Source organism: Seriola dumerili, unplaced genomic scaffold, assembly GCF_002260705.1.
Source record: "Seriola dumerili isolate Sdu_G_001 unplaced genomic scaffold, Sdu_1.0 BDQW01000105.1, whole genome shotgun sequence".
Lineage (NCBI taxonomy): Eukaryota > Metazoa > Chordata > Actinopteri > Carangiformes > Carangidae > Seriola > Seriola dumerili.
Genome location: NW_019174360.1, coordinates 4,040,139 through 4,057,684, shown reverse-complemented (window position 1 = coordinate 4,057,684; position 17,546 = coordinate 4,040,139). Strand labels below are relative to the sequence as shown.

General features: G+C 39.6%; 1 protein-coding gene across 1 annotated transcript in view; it reads right to left on the bottom strand.

Annotated features, from left to right (window-relative positions):
• LOC111222749 (interleukin-1 receptor accessory protein-like 1) overlaps positions 1 to 17,546 on the bottom strand; it is a 226,878-nt gene that overhangs the window by 128,553 nt on the left and 80,779 nt on the right. Inside the window, exon 3 of the mRNA XM_022746585.1 lies at positions 14,755 to 15,034. Within this exon, the coding sequence (XP_022602306.1) occupies positions 14,755 to 15,034 (280 nt within the window). The remainder of the gene's footprint in view (positions 1 to 14,754; positions 15,035 to 17,546) is intronic.

The following is a 17,546-nucleotide window of genomic DNA, read 5'->3' as shown; positions in this document are numbered from 1 at the left end:
GATAATTTAGTTTTGCCACGCTGTGAAAAACACATGCCTGCACCTGTCTGCACACTTGTACCCACACATATGAGCGTGTAAACAATTAAAGATAAAAAGCAGTATTTCTGCATTGTGCGATATGTAAGAAAGAAAAGCTTCCACAGAACTACAGTACAATTTCATTTACGTAGTGGGGTCTATTTTAGGTTCCTGGGTAATAAAGGTATGATTACTTGAGAAGTTTGCCTTGAAGCTGAAGGGAAATGCATTAATACAGTAGTGATTTATTGATAAACTAAGGATCTCTCAGTATTTGGGAGCATTACTATCTGGAATAATGAAGAGCCCAAGCTTCTAAAATGTTTTCAAGCCTCAGTTTGAGCCTCTTATGCTTTACAAATACATTTGAGTCACAGATTTGAGTCACTAAGGATAAAATCAGGTTCAGTTGAGCACGTGTCATCGTCGTGATTCCATCCAAAGCTAATTAAAATGTTTTTTTTCATCTTTGAGGATAATGAAAATACCTTCACACAGTGCTAAGTGTTGTTAAACAACCTTCTGGGTTTTTCAAAGATCTGCAGGTTTATATTTGAGAATGATGCGTAGCTTTGTGACGCAAATGCACTGGGATACATGAGTGGATCAAATTAGGGTGCAGTAAGCTCTAATGTAGAGACTTCAAGGGGACACGAACAAGTTGAACTGTTATTATTTCCAGAGAAGACCACTGAAGACCCCCTGGAACCTCTTCAAGGACCAGCTTTAAAACTACTGTTCTACAAAAATACAATGCAGAAAAAAATGCATGTGCAAAAAAGCAATAATGTCATCCCCAAAATCTACATAGACCAAAGAAGTTATTTTCCAGTATTTTAAGTCTGAGAACTCCTCCAAGCTGTCCCTTGAGTTGTTCATCTCAAACTGTCAGTAGCACTTCTTGTGTGTGCAAACGCATTACTCAGTTATTTCCTCTTCGCTGCCTTCAGGGAACTAATTTTCCATTCTACGACACCCTCAACTCATCTTTATGCTAGCAACCTGATTTCATAACAAGCATAAACAATTTGTCTCCATTGTATTCTCTTCTAACTCCGTCATGACCTTATTCATTGGTCCCCAGGCCCTCTGGGTGTAATGTATGAGCAGCATACTGCTATGCATATCAAATACAAACCGTCTCATCCTCGCAAAGTTGTTGCCAGAATGGGCTGTTACACTGAGGGTTTGGGCCATACTGGTGAAAAATGTAAACCAGTTGCAGTTGTTGTTCTGTTGCTGAATGTCATTAAGGATTTGGACAAACTAAGCAGTTTCTTTGGGAGATGTAAGCGAGAAATGTTTCCTGAAACTAGCAACAAGGTGAACCAGGGGATCAGACAGCTTTCTAGGAACTCTTGTTTCATTTTTTCTCTACTGTCACAAGCAGTGTTGGGCAATCAATACTCATTACCTAAACTTGAAAAAGTGACTACACTACAGATTACTCAATAGCAGAAGTAATTTGTTACATTACTCATCATATTACTTTACTCAGCTCATCCCAGCCAAAGGTGCCTTTAAACAACTCCAAAGACTCCACACCTAAAGGTCACATCCACTGTATTTACTGTAACTACTACTGACTATTTTGATTACACTGTACATGTAAAGCCCAACTAGGAACAAAAATGAACAAATGCTATAAACTCTCTGTGCAACACATCCGTTTAATGATCTGTATTGTAAACAATGTTCCTATTAAATAAAAAAATAAAGGAACTGAAATTAAAAAATTAAAAAATGAGACAAACTACCATCCTGTGGTTTGGAGGCATGTACTGACCATCAGTAGCTATTTCTTCAGCTAAGAAGACTCAACACCTAAATAAGATAATGTTGTGGAGGTACCAGAAAGACTTTTCCCTGTCTCTTGGAGGAGGCTAGCCCTCCCCGAGGCTAACACAATCATCGCAGATCAGTCTGAGATACTTTAAAAAACATTCTAAGGACGGAAAATTGTTTGCTGGGGTATTTATGTTTAGCAGACTGTCACTGTTGCATTTGTGTGTTTGTGCTGTGTGCTTATACAGTGTTTTGCAGCTCAAGGTTGTTAAAAGTATTGGCAGGCCACTCGTGTCTCTGTTTTCTGTTCATTTTTAGAAGGGGACCTGTTATGTAATTGTTTTTTCTCCCTGCATCTTTTCCACTCCATTAAAGATTTATGTGTGAAATTTTGTGGCTAAAATACATACTGAAATGAGGGGGAAAAAATTAAGAATAAATTGTTTATGGCTGATTTTTATACTGAGCTCTATTCCTTGTGGAGCTATTCACTAAGCTTGCAGTTTATTAGGTACACTTTATTAATATAGTCTAATTCAACAGCCCTGCAATAAATCCCCCTTTATGAAGGGTACAATGTTCAATTGTTGTTGAAATTCTTTTAAAGAGGTGTTAATTCAACTGTATGATAATTTTGGAGGATGTAGCTTGTGGTGTATAATGTTTTGCATTATACAGAGAAGTGTTTGTTATTCAGCCTACCCTCCCTGATATAAATGGGATGGCAAAATTAATACAAAACATTGGTCATATAATACAATCCAATTCAATAGCACCACAAGCTGCAATGACCATAAAGTTGAATCAACACTTCTTTAACAGTTTCAACACAAATATTGAACTTTCCGACCATCCTGAAGGCAGGATTTATTGTGGGACTGCTGTATTAGATTGCATTAGTTTTAGCTAGGTATTCCTAATAAACTACCAACTGAGCGTACATGACTTTACAAAACTGATACATTTTCTTTTAATAAATAAATGACTTGTCAAATGCTTTCCAATATGCAGTATTGGTAACATTTAAATTAGTCTTCTCAATTTTTCAAAGTCTAATAAAGTTTATGTCTCGATCCCAGCCTATTATACTCTCACTCTAGGACTCAGGGGAGCTGTGAGTTCGCCTATATCACAGTTTGACTGACAGCTGTGGTATTGCAGATGTCTCCTTTGGAGCACCGCTGTTCACAATCCAGAGGGAAGGAAGGGAGGCATGGAGAGGGGAGGAAAAGTTGGCTCTGGTGCCAAAGTGATTGTGCTTGGGGAATGATATTTCTGACATTTGTCTGGCAGATAAAAACCACCATCAGATATGAGGAAGAGAAGGTCAGTGTCCCTGCTATCAGATAGGACTGGTTTGGCATCTTGTTTGATGACTTCCTCTCCTCAGTGTAGACCACGAGAGCCAAGAAGCTGGGCACATGGGGAGGCAATGGTGAGGACGTGACTGAATAAAATCCCTCTGTTGGTGATGTGGAAACATTTAGCCCAGGTGATACTCTGGTCTGTAAAATCAAACGAATAAAAGTGAACTGAAATGAGAATATTGTATGTGCGTGTATAAGCTTAACAGAGATTGATCTTAAAAATAAAGAAATAAAAATTGGTCATATATGACCTTCTGCTGAATCGTTCTGGGTAGTCATGCAGACTGTGACAACAGATTTGAGTCAAGAGGTCTCTAAGAGCATAATCTCCACAGCCAACCTTCCCCCCTCTGCTCCCTATAGCCAGGAGCCATTTTAGCTCTGCTTAATCAAATGGAATCGAGCGTGGGACAAATGTCCAATCAGAAGGAGCATGAAGGGCATACAGAGAAATTGGCTGAGACTGTAATTCATGCTCATGGTGGATTAAACTTATATTCCAATTTCTACAAAGAGTAGCTAATATACACCAAAATGAGTATACAGTATATAGAGCTGGTTAGAAATCAGCAACGTTTGCCACTTTTGATGCGTAATTGAAAAACTACAACCAATTTCCACTCAGCATACTAAAGTATTCTGTTTTTTGATTTGGCCCATGAAAATATCATATCCCATTTTTACATACTTATTGAAAACCTAAATAAGATGTCTGGAATATAACAATATTTGCTGGGGTACTCAGGCATGAGTTCCTTTTCCAGTGAATGCTAGGTTTTCAGTAATTGAAATAGAACTAGGGACATTTATACAATTCTGCATTTTCTGTTGGTTTATACATTGAATTTGTGAATATGATTGTAAGCAGGATAGGAACCATTATTCAGAATAATATATGCCTCTCAACACCGTAAGTAACTCCACCTTGCAGTTAAGGCTTCATCTTGTGGCCTATTCAAGGAAAAAAGGTTGTGCTGCCAGAAATTCAGTTAATGAAAACTCTGAAGAAATCCTGCATTTTAATAAGGGTACCAATAAAAATTCTTAAGAAATACTACTACTCTAATCTTTGACTAAGTCAATGTTAGGTCTTCCTCTCATTGACAGTAGAAGTCCAAAAAAACCGCCTGGTTTTCCATAATGGTTTACCAATCAATATTATGGAACTGAATTGTTCCTCCACAGTGTGCTAACATCTGCAGACAGGTTCATTCAAATGCTGACATTAAAGCTGCATGAGCTGAAGCTAAATATTACAGCTAGAGCACATGCTTTCACAGGTGGTCATGGGTGAAATATAATGGTACTGTGTAAGACCAAGTAATGAGTTTTTGTTTCTCAGCATCCTGTAGAATAATGACACAAACTGTAGAGCTATTTTGCAGATATATATTAAAACCAGTAGCTGGTTTTAATGTTGTGGCTGATTGGTTTAGATGCAATACCAAGAGATACAGACAGATTTTTGCTACACACTGTGATCATTAAAATATAATGATGGTTTCCAGCTCTAAAACCAAAACCTTTTTGGGATTATCAGTGGCAGGAGTATGAATTTGCAACTGAATCCATAAATGCATCAGGGCAATTATTTTAAGTTATGAAATGCTAACATGTGTGAGTTATAGATGGTACTGTGAATCCAGCCCATTCACTAAATGTTTGGTAAAATATTACCATGCACATACCATATCATGTTCTTATTATAACCTTTCTTTGGCATACCTGTCATCTCTACAGTCGTTCATGGGTTGATGAAACTGATATACTACCTATAATGCACACATGGTAAAATATTCATCATCACTCTGTTTTAAAAGCTTCTGACCCTTTTCTGCAATATTTCTAACACCAAATATTTTGCTACAATAAAAGAGTTGAGTGAGGATATTTTCATATATAAACAAAAACAGCCACTGATTTTAAAGTTCCAAAGTTTAAGACATTTTTCCATTTGTGTGCTAGATGAAAGTCTATTACTATCCAGCAACTGGTCCCAAAGTGGTTTCATGAGCACCCTCTTCTTTGACACTGCCATTGTAACATCAGACGTCCACAGTGCATATCTGGCCAAGTCCACACTGCCATATCACAGCTGAATAAAGCAGGGTGTGAAAGGTGGACTGGGCCCAAATAGTAGCCCATACATCATCAGACAATGGCTGCTGGAAAACAGCCTCCACTAAACCACATAGAGCCAACTAAAAGGCTGTCCAAACACTATGTCGACAAAGCACTCTCTCTATACAGGTGTAAAGAATACTGAATATAGGGGAGCATCATCAATAACCCCTGGCTGATGTGTGAAGCATCTTGGCAAATCCATATCACACAATTAACTAAAACCCCACATGGGCACTGTGAATATCTGCTGCCAGGGTTTTGGCACCAATTCTTTCACAACCTCTTAAAGTAGTAATGTGGAAGATGCTCTTTTCTCCCATCAGTCATTGTTGTGGTGTATCTGTGTTGCTCTTCTTTCTTGGATAATCTGTTGACTAAGTTTATGTAGCTTCAGTTTAGCATTTATGACCATCACAACTCATGCTGACTTCTCCACATACATAAACCACATCCCTTTTAGGACTTTGAACCACGCCGACAGCAGGGCTCTAGGGATGGTAGTGTTTGTCTGGTAATTTACCAATTCAGTTCAGACAGAATATCTTAACTAATATCGGAGTGCCATGAAATGTTGTAGAGACATACATGGACCCCAGAGGAATCAAAAATCCTAGAATTTTGGCGATTGCTATCATTTCATCTAGCGCCACCTGCATGTCAAAATTTATGACCAAATACCCACAAAATGAATATTCCCAGAGAATAGATTCTAGCAACCAAGAAATAAGTTGCAAGATTCCAGATGTTGTGGACGGGGTAGTTCTGCTGTTTGTTACCATTATTGATTGAATAAGTATTTCTTCACTTCACTGTGACTTCAAAACCTCATTCATATGTGAAGCGGCACTGCAAAACACTTAAAAATAAAGTCTATTAATAAACATCCATCAGGGCGTCATTGTTATAGTCCTCCTCCGTAAGGCTTTTTCACAGAGCCGCAGCTAACTGATTGTCTCCTGCCAGGTAGCTTATAACACAAACACCATCCTTATATTATACATCATCCATAACCCCTGGCAGCACAAACCGTCCCTGCTGCTCCTTAGTCTAGCGTCTCTCATTGACTTTGACAGCTGGGCTGGATCAATTGGACAGGCCCTGACTGGGGCTGAATGACAGAGTGTTCCAGACGGCCCATTCTCACTGTCACTTCCCTGAGAGATCACCAGCCACTCCTGCCCACGAATACTAATACAGTCAACATGGCTGCGGTGTGGGACGAGTGGGAAGTGGTTTTTAATGCGTGTGTGCTCTCTGTACGAGTTCTTGGTGTGTATGTCTATAGACAGGTGCCAGGTGAGATGCACTCGCAGTGGCGATTCAGGCTTAAATAATCAAATGGACGTGCACTTGCACGCACGCACGCACACACACACAAACACGCACACACACACACACACACACACACACACACACACACACACACACACACACACACACACACACACACACCACACAACACAAACATACACACACACACACACTTTGTTATCTTCCCCTCCCATTGTCCTTTGCTTGTGACAGCCCAGGCCTTGCAGGACATGCAGGAAACCCATTAATAAGGCTGGGACAGTGGCAGCATGCCAACACCGGTGAACAGGTCAAAGGTGAGACATTAGCTACCTGCCAAGAAGTGGGATCCTCCTTGTGCTGCTACATCTGTCCTTAATCTGACACTGCAATCCCTGCTCTTTCCACAGCGATCAATGCAGTGTGGATGTGTGTTTGTTTAGGCACATTTCTGCTAGAGTTTGTGTGTGAAAAGGAAAATCTCTTTGTGTGTTGATTTAAAGCCACTTGAGAAACATTATGGCATTGAAAGACCATTGAATAATTACATTGCAGTTGCCTGGACTTTGCTGCTGCTGTCATATCACGGGCAACTCTGTTCATTAAGATGGAAAATGGCAGAAAGACTTGCAGATAGTTTTATACACTTCTTGAAACTGTCACATGTAGCAAGCAAAATGTAAAAGAATAAGGCACTTGCAGGCCTCAGTTAACTGCTAATGTCTGTCTGATTTATCTACACTGGACTCAAATTATCCCACAATGCAACTTAAAAGATAGAGAACAAGCAATGGTTACTATGGGATCATTGACTACCATCATGCATTGCGCATGACCTGAGCAGAGTTAGATGCTTTTGGAAACTGACAACAGGATACTATACTGTTTTCAAAGCAGAGTTCCATATATAGAGAACAGTTTATGAGTGGAGAATTAAAGACAAAGCTACTGAAACAACTAACCAGATGTAAAGCTGATGAAACAATTCAAGATTACTGAAAACTACAAAGAGCAGACACCCTACACATAACTACCATATTCAAGAACAGAGATTTGAACTTCATAAGATTGAGGTGAACGTCAGGTGAACTGTGGCTCTGCACTGAAATCTCACTGAAAACCTCACACACATGATGCCAATGGTCAGGATTTAAGTTGTACACATAATGACAATCTTACAAATTAGCAATCAGAATCTGCGCCCCCTCACACACTTTTGATTTTATCTGCAGATTATCAATAGCACCTGGCCCAACCTGAAACAGATTTAATCAATCTTATCTGATCAGTTTTTGAACCCAAAAAATATGATCGGCTCAATGATCGTCCTACTCATATATTCAAATTCAAGTTGCATACTTTGAGAGAGCAGCAGTGAACCAATTACAAACATATACCCTATGTTTTTCCTTTCTCCTCTCATGACGTTAGCTATACCAGCTTTTACTCGGCTGTGTCTGCCGTCAGTGCAGTATGAAATAGCAGGAATTAGTAACTTTGTAATGCTAATAGCCTTAGAGAGACACTGGCGGCAATGCTGGGGAGTTAGTGGTATCCTCCAAGTAGTCCGATGTCCTGTGTGTGTTTATGCGTTTGTTTTCTGTCACTCTACAGTATGTGACACTCCGCCACTGCAGATGTTTTCGCTCTGCATATGAAAGACCTCCGCGGGGTATAACATCTGAAACAGCTGAGTGCTGATCCCGATTTGACACACAGCGCTGATCATCTGCTCCCCTCCACTCCTATACTGTATGTGGTGTGAGCGCCCCTCATCATATGTCTGTAATGCATGTAGATCTATGTGAGTGTGCAGAATGCAAGAGAGTAAAAGAGACAGGCACACATGCTCAAAATGTTGAGTGTGTGCATGTGTGTGTGTTGATGTTGGCCTGCTTTCACATACAGATTGGAGGCACATTAAGTTCCTGTCAGTAGCAGCTAGTCTCAGGGGAGCAGGGAACTGACATGTCGTGTTTGTGTATGTGTGCGCGAATGTGTATGTGTGTGTACGGGTGCTAGCACATGATGATGCCCTCTGACACCCTTAAGTGCAGCTGAGCAAACAGAGATGTGACGAGTGCAGGCACACTGCTGTATGTGTGTGTATGTTAATAGAGACCAGAAGGCCAGAAGTGTAAAGTCATTGGACGCAGTGTAACACATGAAATTATGGCAAAAAGAGCATGTTTATACTCAATGGTTTGCGTGAGAGTTCACCATAGAATGAAAGACGGAAATTGTGAAATCAATGAGGAACGGCATTGCAAACTGAAAAATTATCCATCCAAGTAATCTAATGTCATATTTAGTCTTGGTTTTTAAACAACTAATTTCTGCGAGTGCTGCGAGATAGCTCCACTTCACAGAATTCACACATCTTAAAACAACACACAGGAAGATGACTCAAACAGTGTTAAGAACATGCCTCTTGATTAAGAAAGTACTTGAAACTCGATGATTTGAATTGGTAATAATTGTGTTTATCTGCACGCTGTTACCATACTTTCCCAGCTGCTTTTCAGACTTGAAACTTTGCTAACTGCAAAACTTATTAAGATGTTTGTTTCTTTACGCAGTGCAGATGGGTCTCTGTCATCATCTGTATTATGCCACATGGTGTCCAAGCTGCTCACAAAGCGTATTTCTATTAGACTTCACAGGGCTTTCTTTCACAAGGGCAATGTACAATGATAAACGTGTCTGTTAATGTCCCATGCCTGTGACATCTGTCTTGTTTTTCACTTGTAACCCTGGCAGTGATAATAATCTGGTTTGAACAACATGGGGCCTTGATCCTCAATCCTCAAAAGGCCTCGGTGATGTGATTGAAATATAAATGTTTTTCCACTTGATATTCTCACTGAGCACTTTATTAGGAACACCATGTAATAATTATGCTCTATGCTGACATAATGCATCGCATAATTTCTGCAGATTTGAGGCTGCTGAGGTACCGTGAACTCACTGCTATGTTCATTAAATCAGTGTGAGATGACTTTTGCTTTGAGGAGTGGAGCCTGATGTGGTCTTCTGTTATTGACCATCTACCTCAAAGTTGGACGTATTGTGTATTCTGAGATGCTTTTCTGCTCACCACAGTTGTGAAGAGTGGTTATGTGAGTTACCGAAGCCTTTCTGTCAGCTCCAACCAGTCTGGCCATGCACCTCTGACCTCTCTCATCAGCAATGTATTTCCATCTGCAGAGCTGCTGCTCACTGGATGTTTTTTTGTTTTTCACACCATTCTGATTAAACTCCAGAGACGGTTGTGCAAACAATGAAAACATCAGGAGAGCAGCAGTTTCAGATCAATCATGCCGCAGTCAAAATCACATTTTTCCCCATTCTGATGTTTGCTGTGAACATTAACTGAAGCTCCCGACCCGTCTCTGCAGGATTTTATGCACTGCATTGCTGCCACATGAATGGCTGATTCGATAAGTGCATGAATAAGCAGGTGTGGAATTGTTCCCAATAAAGTGCATGGTGAGTATTTATCACGGTATGGAAAATGTATGCCAGATCACACGTTTAACGCAATGGACTGTGTTTTACTGTTATCTATGCATCTCATTTGAAAAAACTTCACATGTAAACCAGAAACTTAATAATTCTCTTTTTGATTGCAGTTCTCTTGGACATTTGGACAACAGAATTTTGCACAGCATTGAGACACCGACCTCTCGTTACATGGCGGCAAACTGGCAGAAGTGGCCAATAATACTGCAGCAGTGTGTGTTCACTGGCTGTGGCAATGCTGATGTGGGTGTCTTATGAATATTCCACCCACACCGTTCATCTTTGACTAATGCAATAACACCTGTGACAGACAACTGGCAGAAATCTCTTCCTCGGTATACGGAGAGCCACAGACAGGACACATGGACTGACAGTCTCTGTATTACTGATGCCCTATGAGAACATATCATAAACTATAAGCTGAGTAGCTTCAAAAGAAATAGTGCTATTATATGACACACACACAATACTATCTTACTGACTCCCGGTACAGTATATTTACTGTATTTATTATGTTTTGGTTTCGACAACCTTCAGTATGGGATATAATATATCTATGATGAATTACAACTAACATAAATGGATTAAAGTCACAAGCTATAAAAACAATACTGATAACAGAATGATAAATATGATATATGATATGACAAATATGATTTAGAAACCAAAATGTACATATCATTATAACATTATTCCACTAAAGGGTGATAAACAATAATATTAAACCACTGCCAAGCTTTAATCCTTACTATACCAAACTGATTATCAAAAAATAAAAGAGACATGGTGAATGATGACAAATACTATCACATAAGCTGGTGTATAGATTATGTCTGATGTGGTCTAAGGACAAGAACTGCTTCAACATTCATGCATAGCATTCTTGGATACAATGGTCTGTACCAATACTTGCTTTGAAATAATAACATGATGGGGGCCCATAGTGACTGGGATTGAATTGTTATAGCTTGCTCAAGTATGAAATGTATCCAGTGAGAGATGATTTATTGTTGTGCTGTGATTCATTTGTTCCACCACTGAGCACTCTAATTCCCTAGGTCTCTTTATGTTTCAAAAAGGTAAAGATCCCCAAGTAAAAACACTGCCAAGAGTCTAATCCAAATATGATATGTTAACATATGCAAGTGCTGATCATCTATAGGACCCACGCTGCTGAGACAAGAGAGAAGAGCAATCCTCGGATTTGGCTGTGGTGCCTGGGAATTGAAATGAGTCACAGCTCAACACACTGCTATGTGGTTGTAAAATCGGATGAATCCATTCCTGCAATGTTAAACATTATCGATGCACAAGCATGAGAAAGCAAATGTGGCTGCAAACGTCATACTGTAGAAGGGCTGTGCGGTACATCGACTTCATCAGATATATCGATATATTTTCAAACGAGATATGGGATGAGACAATACTGTTTATATTGATATCGTTTGATACTGCACTACATAACCCACTTCTTCAGTAAAGCCTTGGCAGTGTTTGCATCTCTCCGCACAACCCTGCCCCCACTCTCCCTCTGCATCTGCACACAAACTGGGGCCCACTCTCTCACAAGTTCTCCTGCCACATGGAGGGAGACACAGTGCCGGTCCATGGTCCAATTATCTGGAGGTGGTTCAGATTTTGTTGAAAACAACTGAAGGAGTATTCTCACAGATAGGCCTATCTTTAAATAATATAGGCTTTTTATTTTATATATTTCACTTACATGTTGATATATTGTTGTGCGGTATATTTTCAAGTTGTTGTTATTTCCATTCTATGTTTTGTTAAGCAGGAGAGGATAAACCTGTGATTGTATTTTAATCAGTCTCTTATTGTTGAAGGAGTATTCTCAGAGAAAGACCTGTTTCTCTTATGATCTAATTTAAGCTATTCTATATAATCTTTTACAGCTGTATACAGGGAAGGAAAACCCTGTCTTTATGTTCTATTTTGATCACAGTCTGTTTTAGTTAAAGTGCTTGTTCCATCTCAGATGTGGATTTGACTTACAACTGAACCTTTAGCCCACTTCATAGAAAATGAGATATGATTTTTAGCACTATACCGTAACCATTTAAGGTTAACAGCTTCGTGTTTAAACGCAGTAGTTAGAGTGTTATTATTGCTAAAGTATTTTAGAGTGGCTTTCTTTTACCTCTGACACTGAATAACATGAAGACAGGACATCATGTGAAAAAATTTAATTCAGCATTTCTACTACATATACATTCAGTTTTAGTTGATATACAATATGAGAAAAGAATCAAAAGTCTGTTTCCCAGAAACCATTGCTCTGTCAGTCATCTGGACTGAGCCCTGGCCTTATCATTATGGCTCCACTCAACAGAACTCACCCTATATGCTAATACAGGACTCTAAATCATTCTAATTTGATATTCCCATGTGGTCGATTCTGATGCATTGCTATGCACTTCAGAATGCTGCATTTAACTAAACACGTCTCTCTCTCCCTCTCGCACACACGCTTGCACGTATGCACACACGCACTCACACATGCATGCACACACGCACGCACACATGCATGCACACACGCACGCACACACACACACCCTAATCCTCCCAAGCCTTTTATGCAGGCCCTTCCCCCTGTTAAAAGCCGTTGTATAGAGCTGACTAATGAGCCAGTCAAGGGAAAACGCCCTTTACCTACAAGGTTAATAAGTTATTACTATATAATCAAGCATGTGCAACTCTGCACACTGTTCAGCTTATTTCCTCAGCTCAAATGTTGCAAAACTGACAGTAAACACCTTTTGACAAATGAATGCTTTTCCTTTCATTTTTTCTATTGGGTGTTCAGTTAATACAGATGGTGGATTTCACTTTCAGGAAATCCGATGTGATGTTCACACTTTTGGGCTTATGTTTTCAGGGGAGACTGGGATTTTTTTAAGCATTATGTTTTCCGTCCGTCCTTCTTGTGAACGTGATATCTCAGTAAAGCCTTGAGGGAATTTCTTGGTGCTTTCTTGGACTTGAGGATGAACTGATTAGAATTTGGTGGTCAAAGGTCAAGGTCACTGTGACCTCACAAAGCAATGTTTTCGGCCATATCTCATAACTTTTTAAAAATAATTTAATCATTTGTCTCTTTACAATCACATCATAGGCTGTGCAGATCTCAACACCCCCAGCTGCAACCGATGCTTTGATTAACACTGAAAATCAGGGGAACCGATTATAGCACCAACTGGTAATTGTAAATAAAGGTCAGTGTTGTAACTATTCCATCTGGGTGGGAAATATTAAGATTTGAACATTAAGCATTAAAAAGTTAGTCAGGACATCCCTGTCCAGACTCTACAATGACCTGCAGAAAGCATCTACAGGTAACAATAGTCCAAAGAAATGCCTGTAGAATGAAATCCTATGTGATGGAAAAGTGCTCTGTATTCAGAACTACTGTTATTTCTCTCCATGATGGGCAAATAAATGTTGCCCCTTAATTTGCTTCTGAATGGTAGAGACTGGCGACAAAGCAACTCTACTCGTCCAAATCAAATCTCATGGCTCTACTTTCTGCGTGATTACACAATAACTCTGAGCTGACTGATTGTCTACCTCCAGAAAATGCTGCCAACGTCACTGAATAGAGAATTGTTGGATTGGTCCTGCCCGGTTCTATTCAAGGCGGCTGCCACAGCAAAGGGGAGAGTGCTAATGGTGTTGAATAGTAATGGCTAAAACCTCTTAGAATTGAGCTTGTGAAACACAGGGAAACCTGTGCTGAATGCAACTGCTCAAGAGCATATTATTCACCAGATTTTTTTACCAGTGTAAAACATGTCCTAAATCACTTGTTTTTGGGTTGAAATGTGAATGTTTCTGTGGATTTCTCTGAATTCTAACAAGATTACAATCCTATTCAGGAATGTGTTTCAAAGTTCACCTTGTGCAGTGAAAAAAGAAAGTGTTATGGGCAGCGGCTTTGCCTTTTCTTTCTGACTGGTCACAGACAACCTCTATGTTAATGAAAACTTCGGCCAATATGAACTAGGAAATTTCACGACATTGTAGAACTCATGAATCAAGCAATCGTCTACCTCCACCATCAGGCAGGTGGAAAAGGAAAATAGCACAAGTACTTTTCTCTTTTTATCTCAGTAGCCTTTTCCCTTTCCTCAGTCTTCCTGTACTGAATTACTGTCCATTCTCTTTCATATCATTCGCTCTTTCACATTTTCAGAAAGAAGGACTTGTGAGGCCGAAGAGATATGGATTTACCAATTGCACCTAATAGCTTACTGTCCCCCAGAGGAGAATAAAGAAATAATTTAGCATGTAAAGCCAAGCAAAGGGGACTCATAATGTTAGATGATGCTCTGTGGACTAAGGACCAGCGCTCTTTTGGCCTGAGATGAGAGACTTCATTAGGAATCAACGGGGGAGGACTTTAACACAGCTTTACTTGTGCCCACGGGGTTCCAGAAAATGTTATTTACCCCCGCTATCGCACTGACACACTGCTGGCAAAATAAGTCAAAATTGTGGAATAGCCTCTCATGAATGCTTGCTCCAGTTAAGGGCAAAAACAATAAAACCAACTATTTATATTTGATTTGAGCAAAGAAGAAAGCCATATGTGTCCAGGTAATGATGGCTTACAAAAATGAGAGGAACTCACCTTAATACACAGGAATAGTACCCCACATCGTCCAACTCTGCTGGTCGAAACCATATGGCATCCTCCTCCTTGCTCATCCTTGTGCCGTCAAAACTGATGGGTTCCTCAAAGTCCCCGTGTCCTGCACTTTTGTACCACATAAGGCTGAGTCCTGCGCTCTGCGCATGGGTGTAGTTGGCCCGAATATATCCATAAAATAAAGCGCACTTAATCCGTACAGGTTCCCCCAGAAGCACCTTGTATTTCAGGTAGTCCACTGACCAATCCGTGCAGCCTTCCACTGGAACAAAAAGACAGAGAAAAGGGGAATTAAGCAGAGGTTCCTTGAGAAGAGTTGGAGTATTTTTTGAATCAGCATCAGTCTGTCTGTTCATATGCTTTGCTAGCAGTCCTTATATTGTATTCAAGCAAGATGCTACAACGTCGCCTCTTTGTGTTTCACAAGACTGTGACTAGCTAAGTGTGCATATATGAATTCAAAGCAAATTTAAAAAGGCCAGAGAACAAGCAGGTATCCTTGTAATGTGTTAATGTGTTGGTCAAGTGTTTCATTACCACAATATCCCTTTGAATATCAAATCAATTGTTGCATCCAATCATTTTGCCCCTGTCTTCTCCTACAAATGTAACTGTATGAATTGATTCTGCTGGCACTAAACCATGTGAAAGCCACTATCAATATCCACTGAAATGGCAGTGATAGCACTCATCTACATTTGACCTGAGAAAATTAGAAGCTGTTGTTCGTCTGCATTCATTTTCTAAAGCTATCAGACTATCCTTGGGTCTCAAATGCTGTTCTTAGATAGAAAAATGCAGCTTGTCTTATATTGTGCTGCTGCACAAGCCAAGGATAAGCAACAGGGGTCTTCCTGTTAAGTCATGCAATAAAGCAGACTACCTGTCAGTCACAAAAGTTACAAAGACTGAATAATAACTTTTTCATTTACAGCAGGTAAAGGCATGATTTAGATTATTTTGCATCAGAGGGGTGTATATAAGATTCATTTGAAACACCAAATATTAAATTGACACTTAATCCTAAACAAGTTCTTGCACACCAGGGAAAACTCACACACACAATACCAACTCCTGAGTTTCTGATTGAGAGTTTCACACATAGGGAGTTGTAGAAAAGGACAGAAGTATTGCCTCTGTACTGCCTGTGTATCAAGTTAGCAACACCTTTGGGTGGTTTTAATTAAGGGTTCACCCAGAATTGGGAAGAAAGCAAGTTCCAGGTGAGATTTGGTTTGTATCAAGAAGCAAGATTAGTGGGTTAGCAAATTAGCTTTGGGCTTGACTCTGGTTTTCTGGTATCACAAACTCTTTTCTACTTGAGTGAGTTAAATAACCATGGTAACATATGCTGCATATTCAGAGGAACAGATCAAGGCTTGAAGGCATGAAAAATGAAGTCATTCCTAGATAATTCCAACATGGACGAAGGTTTATAATAAAGTATCAAGAGAGTTTACACTGTAGTTACAGCTGACCATACCAACAGCCTAATCAATGGTGATCATAGCTGCATATTAACTGTGCTCAATTTGTGCCAGTCTTGACAGCATTTGTCAGTGATTTTTCAAAGAATATAACTTAGGTTAACATTAGGTCAACATTAGTCTAAGAATGTGATCAAAGAAAATTCAGCAGCTACAATTCCATTTTTTTTCTTTTTTAATATAATTTACTTTCTTTTCAGAGACCATTCAATCCTTTAGATATCATTATTAACACTGAATATTCTTCATATATTTGCTGCATATCCTAGAAGTGAGTTGAATGCTACTGACCTTGCAGATGCTTTTGCATTTTTCTATATAAAGATAAACTTTTATCCAACCCTTCTGTGCTCTTTTGGGACACAAACAAACCCCTTGTCTTTATACTCAAGAAATAAACTGGGTTCATACTGAATCAAAAACAACTGACTGCTTCACCTTCGCTTTTCCATTTTTTCCTTCCTGTTCCTGAGATCTTCTTTTCCCTCACTTCACCTCGCTGCATCGCTCTTCCTTTAAAAACAGCTGGCAAGCACATCTGCCGCAGACTCAACAGGCTTCGCTAATTGAGCCTCTATAAATGTTTTATTTACCAAAGAAGCAACTCGACCACCAATCAGCGAGGTGTGGTGTGTGCGGCACTCGTTATGGGTAACCGGGGGAGTGGTGGTGGTGGGGAATTGATTTAACAATGATGATTTGTGTTATTGAATTGTATTGTGTGCTACTGTAAGTGTCATGCTGAGAGTGGAAGCAACAACCTTGGTGGGTACTTTGCGTACTAGAGAAGAAATTAAAAAAGGGAAACAGATACTCAGAGTACTCTAAATCACTTCCACAGTGAAAAATGAGGACCACATAATGTCATACTGAGATATTTTCAAGGTAGCTGCAGTGGGGTTTCATAGCAAAAGATCCATCAGTTACCAAAAACTGCAAGATTTTGGTGTCAATCCATCAGAGTAAAAGAGAAAAGTTCAATAGTCAAGATTTGTGGGGAGAAATCCATCACTGAAGAGGCAATAAGATCATTTTCTCCACTAAAAGAAGCCCAATATACCGGAATATAATGCAATGCAGTAAAAAAAGGATGTTGAGTAAAGGCCATCCACTTTTTTTTCCCAGGTAGAAAAAATCCAGCTTCCCATTGTTGGTTTTACTGGCGTTTCACTTTCAGAATGTCTGAAAATAGTGAGAATGTCCATCACAATTTCCCAGAGTTCAGTCTTCCAGTTGCTTGTTTCAAGGCTAGATTGCCAAACAAACAAAATGGGCCCTGTGGCCCCA